The sequence below is a fragment of the Podarcis vaucheri genome, assembly GCF_965113315.1.
Source record: "Podarcis vaucheri genome assembly, chromosome: 12".
Classification (NCBI taxonomy): domain Eukaryota; kingdom Metazoa; phylum Chordata; class Lepidosauria; order Squamata; family Lacertidae; genus Podarcis; species Podarcis vaucheri.
Window position 1 is genome coordinate 37,357,768 of NC_138750.1, and position 17,038 is coordinate 37,374,805.

At 39.6% G+C, this 17,038-nt stretch overlaps 2 protein-coding genes across 11 annotated transcripts in view; one reads left to right on the forward strand and one right to left on the reverse strand.

Annotated features, from left to right (window-relative positions):
• The window catches only part of LOC309515897 (protein lifeguard 1-like), a 23,460-nt gene extending 13,510 nt beyond the window's left edge, over positions 1–9,950 (forward strand). For 5 of the 6 annotated variants that reach the window (XM_082194203.1, XM_082194202.1, XM_082194200.1 and 2 more), the window contains exons 7-11: positions 3,388–3,425; positions 3,518–3,605; positions 6,877–6,966; positions 8,532–8,579; positions 9,766–9,950. In XM_082194203.1, the coding sequence (XP_082050329.1) occupies positions 3,388–3,425; positions 3,518–3,605; positions 6,877–6,966; positions 8,532–8,579; positions 9,766–9,915 (414 nt within the window). In that variant the 3' untranslated portion in view covers positions 9,916–9,950. Of the gene's footprint in view, positions 1–3,387; positions 3,426–3,517; positions 3,606–6,876; positions 6,967–8,531; positions 8,624–9,765 lie in introns of all 6 variants that reach the window. The other variant, XM_082194205.1, reaches the window with a different exon arrangement.
• Positions 9,951–13,859: 3,909 nt separating this feature from the next.
• ANKIB1 (ankyrin repeat and IBR domain containing 1) overlaps positions 13,860–17,038 on the reverse strand; it is a 46,569-nt gene continuing 43,390 nt past the window's right edge. For 3 of the 5 annotated variants that reach the window (XM_082194127.1, XM_082194125.1, XM_082194126.1), the window contains exons 18-20: positions 15,742–15,853; positions 15,390–15,523; positions 13,860–14,977 (exon numbers count right to left, since the gene is read on the reverse strand). In XM_082194127.1, coding sequence (XP_082050253.1) covers positions 14,228–14,977; positions 15,390–15,523; positions 15,742–15,853 — 996 coding nt within the window. In that variant the 3' untranslated portion in view covers positions 13,860–14,227. The remainder of the gene's footprint in view (positions 14,978–15,389; positions 15,524–15,741; positions 15,854–17,038) is intronic. The other 2 variants (XM_082194128.1, XM_082194129.1) reach the window with 2 other exon arrangements.

Sequence of the window (17,038 nt, forward strand, 5' to 3'; positions counted from 1 at the left end):
TGTTCTTATTGTTAATTTCCTTTTTATTAAAGGAAAATAACAAAAAGGGGCGGGGGATCTGTTTGTTTTTCAGTTGTCTGCTTACCTTTCCCATCTCTTTTTCTCTGTCCCTCATTGCTTCCTTTCATAGTAAGCATAATCAGGTAATAAGTCAAATGCCTCAAAAAAAGGAGACACTGCCTTTTCTTCTAAAGCCGTGTGCCTCCCTCTCTGGCCTCCTGCTCTGTGAGCATGAGAATGTACACTGCCAGAGTGAAAAACAGATGTTTTCAATTGGCTGCTTTTCATCCACTTGGTGCACCTGATCATGATGGTCATTTTGAGTCCAATAGTGATATTCCCAGACATGGCCTAAATGGTCCTGCTGTAGCAAAAGAGGTGCAGGCGGGAGAAGGCAGAGGTTCCAGACTCCCAGAGGCCTGATCACATCTCCACAGTGACTGCTGCAGTGCCAGCATCGGATCTGGTATGCAAAAGACCTGGTAGATGGGCAAACCAGAGTATGCAGCGGGACTCCACAGAACACCTGTTCTTAGTTTCCACCAGGCATTAGCAGGACAGAGGTATTAGGAGGGTTTATCAGAAGAGGAAGAGGTGCTTGAACCAGCTCTAGCCCTGTAGTTATTGTTCAATTCTGCTTCTTCCTTGGGGCAGATTTTCTGGGGTTTTGATGAATCACCACCCCAAGACCAATGTATTGATACTGGGCACCAGTGAGCCTCTTGGCTTCCCTATCAGAAGGTTGGCGATTCAAATCCCTGTGATGGAGTGAGCTCCCGTTGCTCTGTCCCAGCTCCTGCCAACCTAGGAGTTCGAAAGCACACCAGTGCAAGTAGATAAATAGGTACCGCTGTGGCGGGAAGGTAAACGTGCTCTGGTTTCAGTCACAATATTCTGTTGTGCCAGAAGCGGTTTAGTCTTGCTGGCCACATGACCCAGAAAGCTGTCTGCGGACAAATGCTCACGCCCTTGGACTGAAAGTGAGATGAGCGCCACAACCCCATAGTTGCCTTTGACTGGACTTAACCATCCAGGGGTCCTTTTACCTTTACTGGGCATCAACTTTCTACCTCTGCTCTGCTAAGCTTGATGCAGATATACTTAAACAGAAGAAGCTTTGCTTTCTGATCTGTCAGCTTAACTTGCTGTTTCGTCAACCTGCCATTCAGAATGCATCTGCATTAAAGCCAAAGTAGTCCCACATGGCAAAGTCTGTTGTTTCCCAAGGGTGTCCTGAATTTAAGTTGTACCGCAGGGGCTCATATGAATTCTTACCCTGTGGCTAGAGGTCAAACACAAATTTGGGTTTCCCCTTCCCAATTGAAACTTCATCATATACAATTTGCAGATTGACAGCCTATTGTATCCATCAGGATATTGAGGATGGATAATGGAGCAATGGGTCAGATTTAGAGGAACCTATTTCAGCAATATTGTTTAATGAAGCTCATTTTTGCCCTTACCTCTCCTATTTTTATCAGGATGTCATAGAATTGTAGAGTTGGAAGGGACCCTGAGGATTATCTAGTCCAGTCCCCTGCAGGATCCCATACAGGAATCAAACTTGCCACCTTGGTGTTATCAGCACCACACTCTAACCAACTGAGCCCAGTTCATGGGTTTAAGGAACATCTAGAATATGCACCTTCTGCAGGGCTTAATTCTCTGTTTTTTTTAAAAAAAGGTAATATGATTTAAGATTTGCACAGGATGATAGATACAAAGTTAGATGCTATTCTGTTTTTCTGCCAACAGATTGGCAGTTCAGTAATAAATGTAATGTATACTTTAAATGTAATATAATTTTACTTTTATTCCTTTCTTTGACAGGTAGTCCTTTTGGAGAGTTTTTGAAGACTTTTTAAAAAATAGAATCCAGGACAGGAAGGTGCTTCTTTCTATGTCTCCTAATTAAGGGGGAGAAGAATCCTCCAACTTTTTGCCAGTCTCTTCAGTCCCTTTATGCAGCAGTTTAAATGTTGAGATAGTGCTGGTGCTGCACAGGTTCTTGCAGTGCACAAAAGTTTGAGAAGTTTTCTTTCACCTAGCTGGAGATGTTTCTTTCACAGATAACTTGACGATTTCATAGTATTTAGGCGGGTTGTTACCCAAATTCATTGTCCATTATGAATGTTATTTCACCTCTGATTGCAGGATAGGGAGCACATAAATCTATTCCAGCAGTCAGATTGTACTTCAGGTGCATAGCCAGGAAACTTTAGGGTGTTTACTTAATTTTGTTGTTTTAGTGAGCAAACACATAGAAAGCATCAAGACAGTAGCAAAAGCTCTCCTTAGCTTCTGTGGATCGTACGGAAGCATATAGTCTTTTCCCCAATGGCAGAAGCTTCACAGGGTTTCCTTAGATCTGGCTTCCAAAGGCAAATATAAGTAACACAGGTTCCTCCCATTTAAGCATTCAATTTCTGCCAAAGCTGATTGCCTGCTTGCTGCATTGACTAAGGTGCAGGTGATTCACATTAACTTCTAGTTCCCTAACTATTGCAACAGGTACTCAACAGTATTTAGGTCACCCTGCACTGGATTGCATATGGGTTCTCTAGCAAAGTACTGTGGTAAGATATTTGTCAGGTTCTATGCCCCTTTGCCAGGGAAAAGTAAAAGCTGAGATGATGTTTTTGTATTATTCACAGTTAGTGTTAGGCAGCATAGACAGATGCTTAGACAGATGCAAGCACAGATTCCAGGGCAGGAGAACTAGACAACTTCCTTTGGTGCGACAGCATTTTCTGCTTTTGAGCAATGGGAAGAACGTAATCCCACCTGAGTGCATCCTAATTCTCAGTAAGAAAGACCTTTCAGAGAAGACTAACATTCCCTTCTAAAGACATGTACTTAGAAGTAAATTACGTTTAAATCAGCTGGATATAGTTCAAGGCTTCTGCAGATGGGATTGCCCTATGGACTGGAATTTGCTCAGGAACTGTGCTACTGTATGAAGTTAACTGTAAGGTTAGTTGGAACTAAAGTTGTTTTTTGAACTGGTGCATGGAATGAAGGGTTTCTGAGGAGCACCAATACAATACTGAAACCTAAGATAACTGTTTTGGGATAAGTTGTAGCAAAACCCACACAGTATTAAAAGTTCCTTTGTTATACTCTTCAGTTTTATGTGGCAAAGTTGCCACATTATGTGTTTTACAAAGTTGCTACAGCAACTATTACAATAACAACCCCATCCCCATAAGGATCCCCCATTAAGCGTCTAGGTTTGTTGGTTGGGAAATAGCAAGGTAGGGGAATTCTATACACTGAATTCTGTACACTATTGGATAACCTCCTAGGCTGAATAAATGGAGAGGATGTTATGCTATAATAATAATGCGTTTCCACTTGCATATAATTATTTCTATTTTTTATTTTTAGACAATTTGTGAGGGTATGTTGCTTGGATCAATTGCAGCGTAAGTAGTTGGTCTATAAATTGAATTGGCTGTACTGGTGTAATTAGGCATATCACGTTTCACATTAACAGTTATCTTTCCTTGGCATTTAGTTTCTTTGATGCTGATGCAGTTATGTGGTCAGTTGGTGCCACTGCGTCGGTGACATTTGGACTTGCTGCTTTTACTCTTCAGAAAAAAGTAAGCAATCATTTATTAACTGTCTTGACCCACTATTTGATAAATTAATCGCTAATTCAGAATTAAAAATAGGTTTGTTCTGTCATCTGGAAAATGTCATCAGTGTGTGATATTTTGGCATAATGAAAGAATACTGAGAAAGATCAGTAACACAAATTGACACTTAGGAACATATATCATTCTCTTCAACATATATCAGTGGTCATTGAATTTATTTATTTTTTGCCTACAGCCCAGATTAAAATATTTGGGCTGGAATCAAGTAGAGGCTATGATGTTCCAAGAAATCCTAAAATAACTCTCCTTTTGATTCTTTATTCTGAAGTAAATGAATACCGATTTACAGCTGATTACTACACTACTAACAACAGCAAAACAGTGTATTGCACAAAAATTGAAAAATAAAACTCCCCCTACTGTAACTGATTGGCTAAGGAAAACCTGAAATACTATTTTAATGGTAAAGCATAAATATGAGAGAAATGCTATACATAATAATAAAACAAATTTATTGGGAAGTGCTTTGTTTTTACATTTTTGGAACGGCACTGTAAATGATATATTTTCTTTTAATCTGGTCACTGTACTTTAGTCCCCCCCCCCTTTTCCTTTGCTGTACAGTACTGCCCCTTTTCTCCTTCATAAGCCATTTTGCGTTTCTTTTTTATTTCTCTCACTATTTGTTTTACAGTGGTGCCCCGCAAGACGAAATTAATTCGTTCCGCAATTTTTGTCGTCTAGCGAATTTTTCGTCTTGCGAAGCATGAAATCCCATAGGAATGCATTGAAAATCAATTAATGCGTTCCTATGGTCAAAAAAAGTCCAAACAAAGCCAAATTTGGTACAACAACAGTTTATTAACTGCTCTTTAAAGTCACACATACTGTAAAGAGCAGTTCAAAAATTTAAGGGAAAATAAATTAACTTTATAAACAAAACATGTCTTTGTTTTTAGTCAAAGAAAAAAAGTTGCGAGACGTTTTCGTCTTGCGAAGCAAGCCCATAGGGGAAATTCGTCTTGCGAGGCAAATCGTGAACGGAAAAAACTTTCGTCTACCAAGTTTTTTGTATTGCGAGGCATTCGTCTTGCGGGGCACCACTGTATTTTTTCTTGACCAGCAAGCTTGTTTGATGATGTACAACGGTATTGGCTACAGTGTGTGTGTGTGTGTGTGTAGTGCTTTTTTCTAAAAAATATGTTTAGGGTCCTCTCATTTTCCTACTCATATTGAAATACTGCCCCTCAGTGTGGCCAAACTTAGATTCACAAAATGTTTAGGGGTATGCGTCCCCCTGCATCCCGCCAGAAAAAAGCACTGTATGTATATATTAATTTCTGTGTTGGTATGTTGACAAAAGCATAATAGTGATGCTAGAGTATACAGTCGTACCTCCGCTTATGTATCCCTCCAGTTACGTAAACTTTGGGATACGTAAGCGGCAAACCCAGAAGTATATTTCTGCGTTATTGCTCTACCGCAGCGTGCGTGTGCACAGAAGCGGTCCCTCCAGTTGCAGAAACCTCGGGATCCAACCGGAGCTCCAGAATGGATCCCATCCGCAACTGGAGGTACCACTGTAATTGTTTGTATGCCACAGCATAGCTGCTTATATGTTATCTAAATGAGTTTATTAATTGCTCCATTAGTAAGATTTTGGATACATACATTCTTAGCTTTATTAGAGTTATAGCCAATGCTCACATAGAATCATAAAATTGTAGAGTTGTAAGGCTCTCCAAATATCATCTAGTCCAACGCCTCTGCAATCCAGAAATCTCTACTAAAGCATCCATGACAGATGTCCTTCCAAACCCTGCTTAAAAACCTCCAAAGAAGGAGAGTCCACCACCTCTCGTGGGAGCCTGTTCTGTTTACCGTATTTTTCGCCCTATAGAACGCACCGGCCCATAGGACGCGCCTAGATTTGGGGGGGGGGAAATAAAGGAGAGAAAAAATATTTTTTCCCCCCACAGGCGCAGGGCTGGGGCGGGGGAAGCCCGAGCTTCCCCCAACCCCAGCCCCCAGAACAGGTCCCAGAGCGATGCCAGAGCCGTGCCGGGCTCCGGAGGGTTGCTCAGAGCTGCGCCGAGCCCGGGAGCGCAGGCAGCTCCACGCAACCTCGGGAGCCCGGTTGCGCAGAGCTTCCTGAAGCCTGGAGAGTGAGAGGGGTCGGGACGCACCAACCCCTCTCGCTCTCCAGGCTTCAGCAAAAGCCTGTATTCGCCCCATAGGACGCACACACATTTCCCCTTCATTTTTGGAGGGGAAAAAGTGCGTCTTATAGGGCGAAAAATACGGTAATTAGAAATTTCTTTGTGATGTTTAGTCGGAGTCTCCTTTCTTGTAACTTGAATCCATTGGTTCGGGTCCTACCTCCAGAGCTGGACAAAACAAGTCGGTGCCATCTTGTATATGACAGCCCTTTAAGATATGTGAAGATGGCTATCGTATCTCTTCTGTCTTCTCAACTACCCAATTCCCTTAAACATTCCTCATATGTTTAGGTTTCCGAACTCTTAGTCATCTTGGTCACCCTCCTCTGCACATGTTCCAGCTTGTCAATATCCTTCTTAAATTGTGGAAAGGGAGTAACAGAGAAGGGGCCAAACTTCAGTTGTGGAAAGAAAGACAGAAAAAATTGCTTGCAGCTCATTTTTTCTGTGGTTATCTGACCTTGTTGCAGTTCAGGAACTCCAATTTGATCAAATATGGTTCTCTGTATTTTGTATCTCATAACACTGAAAGGCTAGATGTAATTTTAAGTCCATTGGCTCTTAAAAGTAGTTTTCTGATTTACTATATTATTAAGTATGGCTACTTCATCTTATCTAAACACTAGCATATTAATTAATAGTAACCGCATGTATGCCATGTTAAAATTTGTTTGATTTCCCACAAGATTCTCCTCCTAAGTGGTAAAATTAAGATATATCCTTCGATGATATTTCCTTCTGGTAAAGCATCAACAGACTTCTGAAACAGAGCGATTTTTCTGCTGTTGGAATGTGCTCCCTTATTCCATCCACTTTGGTGTGTTTTTTTTTACCGGGTTTTATAAACAAGAATAATGTTATACAGTACAAATAAGTATTGAGCTATATCCCTTGAGATACTTTGCAAGGTAGGGTAAGAAAATGTATTAACACCTGATATTCCTTGGTGAATGTCTATTCTATGGGTTGGGTGGAGAACCTCCCCATTCACCAATTTCTGTTCTTATCATATCTGCATGGCAGGAAGTGCTCATACCTCTCTTCTTTTTCTTTAGTGTGACCTTACGATCACATCAGGAATACTGCTAGTTTTGTATTTAGTCTTGATTATTTATGGATGTTTTTGTGCTGTCCTGCAATCAATGGTAAGTAAAACATTTTACTTTTTGAAGTAAATAACCCCTTTGTGTTTTATTGTCTGCATCCGCTCCAAGCTTGTTTCGTTCTCCTCTTTCCCAGTATTGGTTCCCCCCTCACCAAAGTTCAAAGACGACTCAGGTACCTTAATTATTGTGCGCTAGACTTTCCCTCTGAATTATACTGCAAGTGCTTTTGATTCTGCCCAATCAGGCTTTGTTCTTACCTTGGAAGGGTCTTCAGGTGGGATCTTGGTCCACATTGTGCCTGAATGTGAGGATCACAATCCTTTCTGGGGAAGTAGGCAGCTCTTCCCTCCTTTATTTCCTACCTTCACCTGGAGGAATTTCCTTTCCATCTCAGTTCTCCATTTCTGTGTTCATCACCCTCAGGCTGCTGCACCCTTATCTGGACAGGGGTAGCCTAACCTCTGCTGTCTATGCTCTGGTAACCTCTAGGTGAGATTACTGCAATGTGTTACACATAGGGCTGCCTCCAAAGACAGTTCAGAAACTTCAGCTAGTGCATTAGCCAGGGAATTTGGGTGTTCCCTAGTTTGTATTTCTTGTGTTAGCTTGTCTTTGTTGAAGTTCCTTTGTAGAAGTCTTTTAGACAGTGTAGGCCTTTGGTTTGGAGGTTTTCTGCTGTGTGTTGGAATAGTGGGTGGTGAGCAGGGGGGGTGTTAGTGGGGCTGGGGACAGTTTGCCTACTTTTTTCTACCATGCACTGTATGAACCTGTTTAGTGTTGTGGGAATTCTCTATATTTTGTTTTGGAGAAATGGGTATGCTGTTGTGGGGGTGTTTTCAGTGGCGTCTTTCTCCAAATGGACCCAGTGTTTCGTCTTCTAAAATATATGGGATTATGTGGCAGACTTGGTTGGCAATGTAATATGATTCTATGTTGCGGAAAGCCTTGGGGGCCAAGACAAAGACTGCTGAGAGGGACAATATTTCTTCCATCCTTCCTCTCTTCACCCAGCGGTTTACAAGGTGAAGGATAGGTGGCTCCTGCCAAAGATATGAACAGATTTCTTGCGGAATGCTGTTGAAATTAGGCCAAGGGCCATATGAAATTAGATGAAGTTTCCTTCAGTCTCTGGTGAGGTTGAATGGCCCACTGGATAGGCCTGAAATGGTCTTTGACCCAGGACAGAGAGTCCAGGCAGGAAACTAGCAAGCACAGACGCAGGTCCTGCCCAACCATTAGGCAAATCAAAAGCAGCCACTTTGTGCAGAGGAGTCCCATGGGGTGGTTCCCCTGCAGATGTGCTGCTCACCCCTGGCTGCCGCAGCTGAATAACACCAGTCAGATTTTGTGGGCAGGTGTGGTGGCTTGACACCTTCCTGTTTGCCTCAGGCGGCACATGCCTTCACTTGTTCACTCTTGATACCCACCCACTTGCAAAAGAAGTGGGTCTGTACCTTGCTCTGTGTTCTGTGCCAGCCTTGACAACCCTGGCATCTGCTGCTACTACTAGCATTTTCCTATTTCACAGTAACAGTGCGAATACCAATGTGCTAATCGGTTCTCTTGGTTTTGCATACTGCTAACTGTAAACTCTGTATTTGCAGTGGTTACGAATAATACATGCTGCTGTTGGAACACTAATTTTTAGCATAGTAAGTCTTAAAGGAACTGAAGGCTGAATCGACTGAGATGCTCTGTATGTGAGAAACAAAAATCTTACTTTTACTCATAGCATTAACTATGACCAGGCTGGGGAAGCTATATTTGTGACTGATTTTCCTCTGAATCACTGAGTTGACGACAAGACTCTCGGGACCATGGTTCAGATGCTAAATCAGTTAAATTATAGGAAATGACCTGAGGTGAGCCTCATTCTTGTCTGCTCCTATTCTGTTCTCATTTGTTTATGAGAAGAGAGTGAAAGCTTCACTTTAGACCAGACTGCAGTTCCCTATTATGTATAAAAGCAGAGAACCAAAGTTTGTTCTATCCACATTTGAAATTGAAGGCATGTTTTGGTCCTTGTTTAACTAGTGAGTAAAAGCCACAGTTCCAAATTGATATGTAACAAGGAAGCAGCGTTTGTTCTAAAGTGAAAACAGAATATTTCACTCTTTCCCCCTCTTCTCATATGCAAAGGGAGGGAAAATATTCAAGCCTGATGCTTACTGTGGCTCATTCAGTCATATAAACCATAGTTCAAATGATATCTGAACAGGGCCACAAGGTGTGGATGGTTATGTATCTATTAGTTTGTTAAAAATGGTGTTTACTGCAGAATCTTTAATTGAAATCAGATCTTAAACACTTAATGCCAAAATAAACTGTCTTGAGTTTCTAGAATGAAATTGATCCCTGTTTTGGAGTGATATCAGAGATATCCAAGATAAAAAGCCAGTGAGCATATGTATGGGTGGGATTTTACTTTCATGTTTATAGCGTTGCAAACAGTGGAATGGTGAATCACATTTAGTTCCCATTAAAATCTTTACCAACTTGTCCTACTGATTTCAACAGGACGGGTTCAACTAATTCATTCCAGGATCCACTCCTGTATTATGAGCAAACACACTCTACATGCTAATTTCACTTCTTTTTTAAATGCCAACAATGACTTCTGTAACTTGAAGTGGCTTCTGTTATTCCTAGATAAGACATTAATAAGGAGACCTATCTTTCCCATACAGGAAGATCAGAAACTGGCTAGAGGGATACAATGAGTAGTAGGTTAACAATGTGTACTATTCTGCTAGGTATTTGCTTTCAAGAGAGCTGTTATTTAGGATAAAGAAATTAAAATGACAGCATACACTGACTTTTTTTTTCTTTTTTAAAAAGTATCTGTTGGTGGACACACAACTAATGCTTGGAAAGAGGGACCAGTATCGTCTGAATCCTAATGAGTATATTTTTGCAGTACTGAACATCTACATTGACATCTTTTCTTTCTTTTTATTTTTATTGCAATTTGTTGGTTGGAGGAAGTGAGAAGCACATAAATAAAGGGGATTGTTTTAGAAGTAGCCTAAGAGTCTGAAGAGCATTGCTTTGGGGGGGGGGGATTGTTTTAAAAGCATCATGAAATATGTTGAGGAAGCAAAACTATCGGCTAGCATTGAAGGGTGTTACTGAGTGGGTACTAGGATACCAGCAGGTGGGTACTGTTAACACTTGAAGAGGCAGAAAACGTCATCCTTTTTTTGGATGTGGGATCCTTTTCCTGTAGAGGGCAGTCCCCCTTTGACTTTTTCAAGGATAAAAGGTAAAGGGACCCCTGACAGTTAAATCCAGTTGCGAACGACTCTGGGGTTGTGGCGCTCATCTCGCTTTACAGGCTGAGGGAGCTGGCGTTTGTCTGCTCCGCAGTCAGTTTTTCTGGGTCTTTTAGACAGAACACCGACACCAGAGCAGCACACAGAAATGCCGTTTACCTTCCCGCCAAAGCGGTACCTATTAATCTACTTGCAATTTTTGGGGTGCTTTTGTACTGCTAGGTTGGCAGGAGCTGGGACCGAGCAATGGGAGCTCACCCCGTTGTGGGGATCTGACCCGCCGACCTTTTGATTGGCAAGCCCATGGGCTCAGCGGTTTAGAGCACAGCGCCACCCGCATCCCATTTTCAAGAGTAGAGGTCTACAATTCACACTGGTGGTGCCCTAATGCCCACTTGAGAATGCAGCACATGAAGCTCTGAACAGAAGGGCTCTACACATTGGGCCAGTTGTTCTCGCTAGTTCTAATCCAACAATGCAAACATGTAGCCCAGTTAGCTACTTTAACCAACTGTTTGGTGATGGGGGAAAAGTGAGGACTAAATCCAGTCCTGATTCCCATCCTGAACAGCTGATTGGTTATATTTTTGAACTTTTAACAGGTTGAAAAATTGTGCATGTAGCAGGTATTTCTTTATGTATTTTTGCTACCCTGATTCCTAGCTAGATCAGGGATGTGTCTACTTACTCAGACTTTCTGTTCAATATGTAAACTGATTAAGCAATGACCACATGCGCTCGCCTTGTATCAACAGAATCAAGCTAACCAGATTAGTGAGCTGTATACACCTACTGATGTACTGGACTTATTTGTCTTTACACACACACACACACACACACACACACACACACACACACCCTATAATTTTCCCTTTCCATAGCTTTAAAGTTAACTATATCAAATAACCCAATTATTTAAAACTCCATGCAGTTCAGCTACTTAGGTAGATACCTTGGTTCATTATTATCTTTTTAAGTATCTCTGCACACAGTACTTACTTAATGTTACATGGCACTTTAAATACGTAATAGTAGGTTGGATCCAAAAGTACTTAAGTGAAACTAAATCAACAGATGCTCTTCCACAAGAGCTTGTGCAAGCATATTGATTGCTTTATTAGATTGGTTTAGTAGCAATGAACAACGCTTGCAGAATAGGACCAGATGTTATTTTCTTTCTATTCCTAGTTCTTTGGCTCCAATCCACTATTTGTTAAAGAGAATTAAAATTAATGAGACAAAATGAAATTAGATTAAGTAATAAATGTTTAATCAAAGAATTTTACATATTATTAACAGCATTCATTTGGCCAAACATCTACATGGTTGTAATATCCTACTGTATATAAAGTGGGAATGTATCAAGTATAGACTATGAAAGTGCAAATAGCATTTTCAAGATTATTATTTTTACATTACAAAATTAATTGGTTTACAAAATAGGCTTGCCAAACTTTCTTTCTGAATTGCAAATTCAATTACTGGGGTGGTCTTAAATTTAAATAAGTACCAAGAAAATACAAATTTAATATGCTAAATTTCATGCTCAGAATAAAGTCAACACAGGAACAATGGTGTATACTGCACAATCTAAACCAAATTACAGTAAAACCAGAACCCACAAACTTCACTATTCGTCACAGAGAGCACTTGTACATATCTTCTCTTAGCTTTGCAAGACATCTTAATGCAATACACAAAATCTGTGTGAGGATCGTCCTATTTGGAAATTATAACTCAAGGATGCTGTATGTGCGTCTCAAATTAATTTCAGTTTAAAACCAATTAATGAGGATAGAATCGTCAAGTCCTATTTTTGGTTAAGAAGATTTTATACCAGACAGCTGTTTAAATAGTTTCTCAAGGCTGAAAACAGGGTTTCAACATCAATACCTTCAGGATAGGGCAGTTAGAAGCCAAGCTAGAAAATGTAATGGATCTACAGAATACAGTGAACAGAGCAGCGAACTATTCCTTCTAAATAAACTTCTAGAAGAAACAGATTTATTTTTTTAATTTTGGAGTAAATAATTAATATGTAGTTATTTAGTATTATGAGCCACAGGGACTGCAAGATTCCAACAGTAATCTTTAAATGAAAGAGTTAAAATACTTTTTCTTGTAACTCACAGTAATCAATATACATACAACCTTATTTCCCATCATAATACTTTACTATACACAGTCAGTAGCGAGAAACCTTTATATCAGACATCAGCAGATCTCTCATATCGTCAAACATAAAAATGGAACATTTCACCTATTTTCCTTGTGTTATCCTAGGATTCGATTATATGCAAGCAAAACAGTAATTTAAACAATTTCTTCTAGTTAAAATTACAAACTGCATCACTGTAACTTACAATGAGGTCTTGATGCTTTTAAGCCAATCTCAACAAGAATTTTCTTCACAGTAGGACACCACTAGGGAAGGTAATTTTTTTTCTTCCTTTTACATTAAACAGCAACCACACACCAAACGAATATTGTGCAATTGAAAGAATACACAGTAGTGTTTTCATTATTTATATAAAAACTTTTGAGCATTCAGGGTATGATACTTCCCAATGTGGGCACAGTGTCTGCATAGAGAGATCTGCACAGAGGGGTTTTTCTAATGAACCCCGTTTCGCCCCTCCCTTTCAGAATGCACGCCCTGGTGGCACCCTTCCCCTATTCCACTCTCAGGCTCTCTCTGCTCAAGATGCAGAAGTCAGATCGCACAACTTGAACTGTATTGAGCAGGAGGGCTTGGCTGGAGATAGATGAAGCACCCACAGATCTGGTGCAGGGGGAAATGGGGCTCAGCTGATTTGTATGGGGATCCTTCTATGTGTTAGCACCACACCTGTATAGGGAAGAATTTTACGCTATGTCATTATTTACCGGAAAGGCAAGGCCATGAGTGGTTTTTATGGAGGCTTTTGCACTTCATAGCATAGTAACTCCAGAACAGATAACTACTCATTCAACTGTGGCAACTATCTATTTGAGTTAGGCAAAGGCACGGTAACATGTTGCATGTAATATGTAATATTAAATCTTTATTGTGGGACTGCCTCTAATGTCAAGAAATTTCAAACTTCTTTATTTTATAATTATCATTAAAAGCAACTGCACTGTGCATAAAATGTATTGTTAATTATGAAAACAAAAGGCATATGATTGCACTTCCATTAAAGTGTCTTTTCAATACAGCATAGCTGCTGCTAAATCAACTATTTAAAATAACTGTTCTTAACAGTAGAATTAGGCTTAATTAACTTAAGGTACAGCTTATGTTAATGCAGTCACCATGGCAATAAATGCCAGTTAAATTTGGAAAAGCATTTCTTTCAAGTGGTCCTTCTATCACTAATAATTATAGGTGCGCTTTAAAACAGCAATACTGTATACTTTTTGTGTTGAAGTTGTTTGCTATTTACAGTTTGGCACATCTGTACTGTAAATAGACATTAAAAAAAACAATTTTAATTAGAAAAGAATATCCACTCCTTGGTTTGTGAAGCAGCACTGAAGAGAAGTATTGTATACCTCAATTCACACTGCAGGTTAAAGATTAGTTGGGGAAAGGCAATGAAAAAGCAAGGTATAAAAAATACTGCTAAACACTGGTTTGTTAGAAGACAATTCAAATAAGGGGGAAAGAGGAGAGAATGGTTTTGTAGAATCAATAATTCAAATACTCAGTGAGCCTTTAATCCACACTTTCAAGTTAAGGATCACCAGCCTAAGGCTAAATAGATGCTGCATTGTATTAGGAATGTGGAGTACAAACTATCTCTCTCTCTTCAAAGTGAACAGAACACTGCCAAATGCAATGGAAATTCCCTGAAAGGTTCACATAACCATCGTAAAGAACTTAAAGGGAATTCCTATATATTCCATCTCCACACCACGGATAAACAACCACGCTCTGCTTATGCGGGCCAAAGTCTCCAGAATGCTTACTCCACATAGTGTACCGCTGGCAACTGCCTAGCCATTTTGGCTCCATAATCAATTTCTGTGTTCAGGCTTGTTTGTGTTCACACCAAATGTACATGTTCATTCCACTCAGTTGAGCTCTGAGATATTTGACTTGAAACATCTCCTGAAGCATCCACTTGGCTAGCTGCCTCCCCAGCTGAGTCCCCACTTGGTGGTACTGCTTCTCCTGTAATAACATTCCCAACAGCACCACTCTCTTCTGTCTGGGTGCTTCTACCTTCATTTTTGAGCGAATCCTCAAAAAGTGCATGCTCCTCCAGAGGGTCCTGTCTTGCATCAGGAACATGTGGTTGCTCCAATGACCCCTCTTCAGTACTGGGTTGCTGTGAATCATCATCGGTTTCTGTACTTGCTGAAGGAATGAGTGCAATACTTTGAGGATTCATGTCATGGAACCAGGCCATAATGTTCCCAAGGAGATTTTCATTTATATTAGGATCTTGGCTACTTGAATCAGCTTCACTAGATGTTGAATACAGGCCACTTCTTGCATCACTGAAGGTGTGAGAACTAAGATGGTCAGTTGAAAATGGATCACTGTCTGCACTTAGTTTCATCAGACTATCACCAAGTTCTAGAAGTTCAGAGCTACTTAGAGCAGCTCGTGGATTATCTATACTTATGGGACCAGAGTCCAGCCTTGTAGGCAATGAAGTACCTATTGCTCCTAAGGAAGCTTCATTGGTTAGAAAGTCTCTGGTTTCATCAATAACTAAACCAGATTCTTGCAATGATAACTGAATAGCAAGCAGAATGTTTGGGTCATCTTCATCCAAGGAGCTTAAAGCCTAAGAGAGAGATTAGAATAATTTTCAGAATAAATGCAATATATTTATATCTATATATACACATCTACCATCATATACTTAGAGCAGCGTTTCCCCCCTAAATTGCTTCCAATTTCCAAGAAGAAATTAAATTTATGCATTCAAGAGAATACAATTTCATAATACTTAATTTAAGCTAATATTTTTGGTGTGAAACTAATGTCCAAAAGATGCTAACTGAGACACAAGTCCCATATAAATTCATGGTACTTCTAATTAAACCTGTTTAGAAGCTTAGGTGTTCAAATTATTGACAACCAGAGTTAGCTGACAAATTAGCTAACTAAAAGCAGAGGCACGCAAGATACAGATACAGGAAAGGAAGGAAAAGAAAAGAAAAGAAAAGAAAAGGGAAAGGCACAAAGGAATATACCTGCAGAGAATCTTGGTTTTCAGAGTGACTAACAGGAGTATAGTCATGAAGAGAAGAGCTGTGAAGAATACTCATGGAAGCTGAACTCACCATGGAATTACCATGTCTTCTGTTACTACCTGGTTCTTGAGTATCTGTTCAAGAAAAGAAAGTTTATCCCTTAATTTTACCGAGAAACCTCGTCACCAGATACTCCAAACCACATTCAGTTAGGCCACACATGATTTATTTTGGCATTTAAGGCTTGCTAATCAAACACTAACAAATTGCTTCACTGAAAATAAGCTACAATCTATAATTATACAGAATTCCTCTTTAAAAAGAAGGAATATCGCTAGCAAAAAAGTCTCACCTAATGTGCTCTCACTGGGGTCATCGGGATCTGGAGCATTACTAAGCAGGCTGTGCATGTCTCCACGGCGACGCTGTCTGTGCCTCCTCCGATACTGAAATTCAGCATATTCCTGCATAAACCAAACGTTACAAAATACAGGGGAGCATGCAATAATAGTTTTGGGCATAACAAACAGCACATTTAAAGAAAAAAAAAGAGTGCCTGTGATTTTATGCATTATAAAATCACTTGTTTTCATAAAAGTAAATAGCAGCCTATACCATGCAAGCTTTTTCAAAAGAAAAATTGGACAGATTACACAAACTACTAAATTAAGCTAACAAGACTATATAAAGCTGCTGCTGAACTGCTTGCAAATCTTACTGCAAGAATACCAAGGCATATTTATCTTGTCTAAAATATTTAATTATGCATTTTTATACTTACTGTTTAATTGCTTTCCCCCAAAAGTTTGTGTATTATATTGATGAATTTTACAATTGCCTGACATTATAATACCACATGGCTCATGCTCAGGCATAAACACTGGCTTATCTGCATCCATTTCAGCAATCCTTAAAATGTTAAGGATGCACTTAGGGTGTTTTATAAAGTTAGGCGTGGGTATAAGAGGCTAGTATAGAAAACAAGATTTAGGTAATGGAAAAGGGTGCTTATCAATAAAGTACAGTAAAAAGTACAGTACAGGGAATTATGTGTTAATCAGATGCTCATGTTCTCTATTGGTTATCGCTGCTTTGATATAACAAGCTGGATAAATAAAAAATTGTTTCCGTGGTGGGCAAAAAGGTTTGTGGCAATATCAGTGCTTTCAGATATCAAATACGACAACTTTGTAATAGGAAAACAAAAAAGGAAGTTTCTCGCAAGCTTCAGGAATGGAGCAATCAAGGCTAATTTTAAAGCCAAGTCGTGAACCTGATTTTTTAAATAAATAAATAAATAAATAAGGACTGCATTACTAGGATTAATGTAGCAATGGACTTAAATGTTAGTATATTTAGGCTGCAAGTCTATCCCCATTTACCTGAAAGTAAGCCCTTCTGAATTCAATAGGACTTACTTCTGTGGGGCTGAACTGTTAGGTTTTCAGTAATTCTGAAAAGCTATTTGCATACAGTTTCAACACTGATATATGAGTTTTATACATCAGCCAAAAATTGCCTTAAAAAAAGAAGGCCAAGTCTATTTACTTTAGCTAATTTTTGCACAGTAAAGTAGTCTAATATGCAATAATCCTGTGCCTGGTGAATTTATTTTCAAAAAGAATTCCAAGAGTATAGCCTTGCACCAA